Source organism: Trachypithecus francoisi, unplaced genomic scaffold (genome assembly GCF_009764315.1).
Source record: "Trachypithecus francoisi isolate TF-2019V2 unplaced genomic scaffold, Tfra_2.0 Lachesis_group8, whole genome shotgun sequence".
NCBI classification, from domain to species: Eukaryota; Metazoa; Chordata; class Mammalia; order Primates; family Cercopithecidae; genus Trachypithecus; species Trachypithecus francoisi.
In genome coordinates, this window is record NW_022681473.1 from 112,655,864 (window position 1) to 112,663,075 (window position 7,212).

At 37.7% G+C, this 7,212-nt stretch overlaps 1 protein-coding gene across 2 annotated transcripts in view; it reads left to right on the forward strand.

Annotated features, from left to right (window-relative positions):
• Window positions 1-6,794, forward strand: part of SPA17 (sperm autoantigenic protein 17) — a 28,154-nt gene extending 21,360 nt beyond the window's left edge. For both annotated transcript variants that reach the window (XM_033207569.1, XM_033207570.1), the window contains exons 4-5: window positions 3,099-3,185; window positions 6,305-6,794. In XM_033207569.1, the coding sequence (XP_033063460.1) occupies window positions 3,099-3,185; window positions 6,305-6,448 (231 nt within the window). In that variant the 3' untranslated portion in view covers window positions 6,449-6,794. The remainder of the gene's footprint in view (window positions 1-3,098; window positions 3,186-6,304) is intronic.
• Window positions 6,795-7,212: the final 418 nt, after the last annotated feature.

Genomic DNA, 7,212 nt, shown 5'->3' on the forward strand with positions numbered 1-7,212 from the left:
TGGAAACATCACATTACCTGACTTCAAATGATATTATAGGTTGGTGCAAAAGTAAATGCCATTTTTGCTATTACTTTCAGTGGAAAAGACCGCAATTACTTTTGCACCAACCTAATACAAGGCTATAGTAACCAAAACAGCGTAGAACTGGTATAAAAACAGATACATAGATCAACGGAATAGAGGAGAGGAGCCAGAAATAAAGCCATGTACATATAGCCAACTGATCTTTAGCAAAGCTGATAAGAACATATATTATGGAAAAGGATATCACCCTCTTCAATAAATAGTGCTGGCAAAATTGGACAGCCATATGTAGAAAAATGAAACTGGACCCCATCTCCTATTGTACACAAAAATCAACTCATCATGGATTAAAGACTTAAACATAAGACCTAAAACTATAAAAATACTAGAAGAAAACCTAGGGGAAACTTTTCTGGATATTGGTCTAGGCAAAGAATGTATGACTAAGACCACCAAAGCACAGGCAACAAAAACAAAAATAGACAAATGGGACTTAATTAAACTAAGAAGCTTCTGCACAGTAAAAGAAATAATCAACAGAGTGAAGACATAAGCTGTTGAATGGGAGAAAATATTTGCAAACTATTCATCCAACAAGGGACTAATATCCAAAATACACAAGGGAGTCCAACAATTCAACAACAACAAAAAATAAGTAATCCCATTAAAAAGTGGGCAAAGGGCTGGGCGTGGTGGTTCATGCCTATAATCCCAGCACTTTGGGAGGCAAGGCAGGAAGATTCCTTAAGCCTGGGAGGTTGACATTAGCATGCGCAACATGTCAAAACCCATCTCTTCAAAAAATTAGCCAGATGTGGTGGTGTGCACCTGTAGGCCCCAGCTAGTCAGGAGGCTAAGGTGACAGGACCACTTGAGCCCACAGGCCAAGGCTGTAGTGCATTCCAGCCTGGGCAACAGAGTGAGGCCCTGTCGAAAGAAAGAAAGAAAGAAGGGAGGGGAGGGGAGGGGAGGGGAGGGGAGGGGAGGGAAGGGAAGGGAAGGGAGGGAAGGGAAGGGAAGGGAAGGGAAGGGAAGGGAAGGGAAGGGAAGGGAAGGGAAGGGAGGAAGGAAGGGAGGGGGGAGGGAGGGAGGGAGGAAGGAAGGAAGGAAGGAAGGAAGGGAGAAAGAGAGAAAGGAGGGAGGGAGAGAGGGAGGGAGGAAAAAGTACTTGGAAAAGGATATGAATAGAATTTTTTTAGAAGAAGACATACAGATGTCCAACAGGTATATTTAAAAATGTTCAAAATCACTAATCATCAGAGAAGTACAAATCAAAACTACAATAAGATATTATCTCACCCCACTCAGAATGACTATTATGAAAAAGACAATAACAGATACTGGCAAGGATGCAGAGAAAGGAGAACTCTTATACACTGTTGTCAGGAATGTAAATTAGTACAGCCTCTAACGAAAGCAATATGGAGATTTCACAAATAACTAAAAACAGAACGACCATTCAGTCCAGCAATCTCTGTGCTAGGTATCTACCCAAAGGAAAATAAATCAATACATCAAAAGATACCTTCATTTTTATGTTGTTTGCAACACCATTCACAACAGCAAAGATATGGAATCAACCTAAGTGTCTGTCCAATGGATGAATGAATAAGGAAAATACGGGATATATACACAATGGAATACAATTCAGCCATAATAAAGAATGAAGTCATTTCTTTTCCAGCAACGTGGATGAAACAGGAGGCCATTATCTTAAGCCAGGCACAGAAAGACGTGTAGGGCTTGTTTTCATTCATAAGTGGGTGCTGAAAAAATGTGTTTAAATGGGCATAGACAGTGGAATGATAGATAATGGAGACTCAGAAGAGTGAGGAGCGGTGGGAGAAGGGACAATAATGAGAAATTGGTTAAAGGCTAAAATGTACATTATTTGGGTGACTGACACCCTAAAAGCCCTGACTTGATCACCAATCAACACATGTAACAAAATTGTACATATACTCCATAAATTTGTACAAATATAAAAGAAAAAGCAGAAATTCAAAGTATTGGGCCCCACTCCAGGTCTACAAATCAGAAGTTACATTTTTAAGAGATCACCAGAATAATTCATAGGTACATTAAAATTTGAGAACACTGCTCTAGACAACTGAGGTAGTGCTATTAGCCACAAAGCACAGCAGATATTAGAATTGAAAAGAATTAACAAAGTTCAAGTTTTAGTGGTGTTCTCCAGTAGATTTGGGGAATTTCCTGAAGAAGGAGCTGTCACTTATTCCACGAGTTTGAAAGGGAAGTTCCATCCATTTGTGCCTGCAGATATGGGTGTGTTCTGTGTATTTCCATTTTACTAGATTCTCTGTGCTCATGTTTTATTTGTATTCATGTTCTATCGATATCAAAGGAATAATGTTGAAAAATGTTAAAATCCTTGCGTCACATAGCAATTTTGGGGTGTTTCTTTTTTTAATTTTAAAGGCTTTATTTGATTAACTTATATATTCTTAAATTTTGGTTTTATGGGTTGAAGAAGCTCTTTCCATAGGTGTGAATTAGCAATGGAGGAAGACTTGAATAGCCACGTCAAAATAGGCAGAGGTGGTTTCTCCTTTTATATTTAAATCATAAAGCAAAACTCTACAGCAAAAGTTACTTCTTTGACTAGTTTTAATCCATAAATGTCACTAAAAAGTCAATTTGATGTCACATTCTGGAAGACAATGTCATTTATTTTATTCCTATTTTAGAAACTATTGGAACCTCTTTTTTATACTTTGTTCAGGATTCATTACATCATCTTACCAACTTTTAGTATAGGTCAGTGGTTTATTTTTAACATAAAACAGTGGTACACACATTCCAAAAGCAACAGATCAAACATTTTTGCCAATTATTTGGTCTTTAATATTTGTTTACACATATTCCCTTAAGAGCTTTTATTATTTCTTCTTGTTTCAATGTATTTTCCTTATTAAAAGATAAATATGTAGTATTTAATTCCTCCTATTTCTCAGTAATTTAAAGTAATATTTCATTACTTCTAAGCAGTTTGATACAAGATTTTGCTATTTTGGAAACATTGCTGATTTGGCTCTCTTCTCTCTGTCCAGGAGCAAGAACCACCTGAGAAAAGTGATCCTAAACAAGAAAAGTCTCAGATATCTGGGAAGGAGGAAGAGACATCAGTCACCATCTTAGTATGTAATATTTTTCATGTACTATTGGATTCCCACAAAGAATGATATTGCCCAATTTAAAATTGAACTCTAAATATGAATGTCTGTTATCTTTATTGTCAACATTATGATTTTACTTTTCCAGATAATTAACATCAGTGATAAACTAACTGGTAGATCATTTTCAGCCATGTCTTTTATGATCAAAAACTCATTTTTCCCTTAAAAATTAAATCTTATTTTTCAAGATTGTTCATGGATGGGAAAATCTCCCTATGGGGAAGGGCAGACCGAACTCACAGCCCTAGTCATGATCCTTCAGATTCATCTTCCACTTTGGGAACTTTTCACTAATTGGTGCTGTCACCACTACACAATGGCAAATGTTCAGAGATAACAAAAGGAAAAATCACAGGGAATTACATACATCCAAAATAATGGCTTTACAACAATGTGGTTTATTTATCTTCCATGCATAACCCTCTACAAAAATGCCTTTGTGCCTCATGTACTACATCCAAGCAGTCAAGACATAGCAGAGGCCAGGTGCGGTGGCTCATGCCTGTAATCCCAGCACTTTGGGAGGCCAAGGCAGGCGGATCACGGTGAAACCCCATCTCTACTAAAAATATAAAAAATTAGCCGACTGTGGAGGCGGGCACCTGTAGTTCCAGCTACTTGGGAGGCTGAGGCAGGAGATGGCGTGAACCCAGGAGGCGGAGGTTGTAGTGAGCCCAGGTCGCACCACTGCACTCCAGCCTGGGCAACAGTGCAAGACTCCTTCTCAAAAAAAAAAAAAAAGAACATACCAAAGTCCACCCTCAAAGGCCTATGTTCGGTAATGTCACTTTAATAACTTGAAGTCAGCAACAGTGAGAATACTAAGACCATGGCAAGCACTGCAAATCAGGGTTTTGTTTCTTCTGGAGAGCCAGTTGTTAAAACACTTACCAGTACACCATTGTCTATATTCTTCAGACTCTTGTGGACTAGGCCTCATAAGAAGAACTCACTCTCTACAATGTCGAAGTTCAAACTTCTGAGTTCCTTTTTATGTCTCAGGTCCCAGGTAGTTGCCCGAGAACTGGCAGCCAGAATGGATATCCCCTCAAGGAATACCCTACTTCCTACCCAGTGATGCATTGCTTTTCCCTATAAGATTTACAGGTGGCTGGGCGCGGTGGCTCAAGCCTGTAATCCCAGCACTTTGGGAGGCCGAGATGGGCAGATCACGAGGTCAGGAGAGCGAGACCATCCTAGCTAACCCGGTGAAACCCCGTCTCTACTAAAAAATACAAAAAACTAGCCGGGCGAGGTGGCGGGCGCCTGTAGTCCCACCTACTGGGGAGGCTGAGGCAGGAGAATGGCGTAAACCCGGGAGGCGGAGCTTGCAGTGAGCTGAGATCCGGCCACTGCGCTCCAGCCTGGGCGACAGAGAGAAACTCAGTCTCAAAAAAAAAAAAAAAAAAAAGATGTACAGGTTATTCAATTGTATTGTTTTCTGTTACATTCAATTATATTCGATTTCCATTGTATTCAATTATATTCAATTGTACTCTGAAGATTCATGCATTTTACTGTCTGTAAATTTAGAGCTAAAAATTTATAACCAATTTTTTTTAAAAGAGGGTATGTGCCAAAGTTCAACCAACCATGTTAAAACTGACATTATTGAACTAAATGGATTTTATTCATTTACTATTAGGTTGTACTGAAATAACATTACATTAAGATATAACAGGAAGATTAACATTAAGATGTAACAGGAAGTCAAGCAAGAAGGGAGTTTTATTTCCTTACATCTTTCATAGGTGCTCTTACACAGGTTTTCGTGAATTTGAGTTTGAGCAGGGATCTCATTGATTTCAAACTTGAGTGTATATTTGTTTGCCTATATTAGGATGTCGTCTCGAAGAATTTTGTACCATTCTGTTTACATTTAAAAGTTTAAGAGCTAGATTTGTCTCATTGTTTATAATGGGGGGATAGGAGGCTTGAGCAACCCAAAGGTCCATTAATATGAGATTGAGTAAATATTAAATAAAGGTACATCAGTATAATATAATGATGTCATAAAAAAAGAATGAGCAGAGTTATACACTGACTAATAACAAAGAAAAAGAGAACCAAGATATATCGTTACATGGAAAAAGTAGCTGCAGAACTCTGTGATTAGCATGATCTCATTTTTAAAATAAAAAGGCATATATATATATACCCATATGAATATATTTGCATATAGAGAAATTTTGGAAGGATGTAGATACTCAACTCATAATAATGGGTATCTCCCAGGAGCAGGATTTGGATAGAGGGAGAAAATTATCACTGCCAGTGACATTTGAGTTTTTAAAGTGTATACATGTCATTTCTATAATTTTAAAAGATATATTAAAAGCTATGTATTCAATTGTACACTGAAGATTCATGCATTTTACTGTCTGTAAATTTAGAGCTAAAAATTTATACCCAATTTTTTTTAAAAGAGGGTATGTGCCAAAGTTCAACCAACCATGTTAAAACTGACATTATTGGACTAAATAGATTTCTCTTTGGCACCTCACTTTAAATGTATGACTATGATTAGCTAATCATTGAGAAATTGAGAAGTTATTCTAATTCATTATATATAATTGTGATTATTTTGAAACATAACATTTACTATTCTTTCTCCTTAACATTTTTACCATGCCTCAAAGATTCTTTCTTGTCCCCCCACCCCCCCCAAAAAATGTTATTGCTCAGGAAACTTAAATAGACACTATTTTCGGGGAAAGAAAATTGGCAATGATCTTTTGTTGCACAGACATATTAAAAGATATGTCTTTTAATATCTATCTGTATTCTTCATACTCCAGACTCTTGTGGACTAGTCCTCATAAGAAAGAAGAACTCACTCTCTACAATGTCGAAGTTCAAACTTCTCAGTTCCTTTTTATGTCTCAGGCGAACAAAATGCTGCTATTTTGGCATTTGCCATTTGGTACATATACAATGTGACAATATATGAAATTCCCTCAGGAAGCAACAACTCTCAGATAGTTGCATCCCTAAACTGATTAAATTTATTGCATTATTTTTATGGCATCAAAAATACGGCATGTTTAAAGAGTCTCTTACTTTTTCTCCTTTCGATGAAGGACTCTTCTGAGGAAGATAAGGAAAAAGAAGAGGTTGCTGCTGTCAAAATCCAAGCTGCCTTCCGGGGACACGTAGCCAGAGAGGAGGTAAAGAAAATGAAAACAGATAGTCTTCAAAATGAGGAAAAAGAGGAAAACAAGTGAGGACACTGGTTTTACCTCCAGGACACATGAAAAATAATCCAAATCCATCAACCTTCTTGTTAATGTCATTTTTTCCTGAGGAAGGAAGATTTGATGTTGTGAAATAACATTCGTTGCTGTTGTGAAAATCTGTCACGAGCATTTGTTTAATAAGCATACCATTGAAACATGCCACTTGAAGATTCCTCTGAGATCATGAGTTTGTTTACACTTGTCTCAAGCCTATCTATAGACACCCTTGGATTTAGAATTACAGAACAAAAGCATCTGAGATTACAGAGATCTCAGAGGTTGTGTTTTAACCATTATCAAATGAATAAATCCTCTCTATCACATGCCCCAAAAATGTTCTTTAGCTCCTGTTTCACTCCTAGTGATAAAGAATTTCACTGCTTTTTAAGGATAGTCTATTTAATTTTGGAATTTTTAGAAAGATAAGCTGGGACAACAATCTGCCTCCTTCAGCCTGGCCCACATGGTGAAACCCCATGTCTACTAAAAATACAAAAATTGGCCAGGCATGGCGGCGCACACCTGTAATCCCAGCTACTTGGGAGGCTGAGGCAGGAGAATTGCTTGAACCTGGGAAGTGGAGGTTGCAGTGAACCGAGATTGCACCACTGCACTCCAGCCTGGGCGACAGAGCAAGACTCCATCTCAAAAAAAAAAAAAAAAAAACCCTGCCTCCTTGTAAGTTTAACCCACTGGCTTTCATTTTTCATACATGTATTCAATCATTTATTGAAAATGTATTGAGCACTATT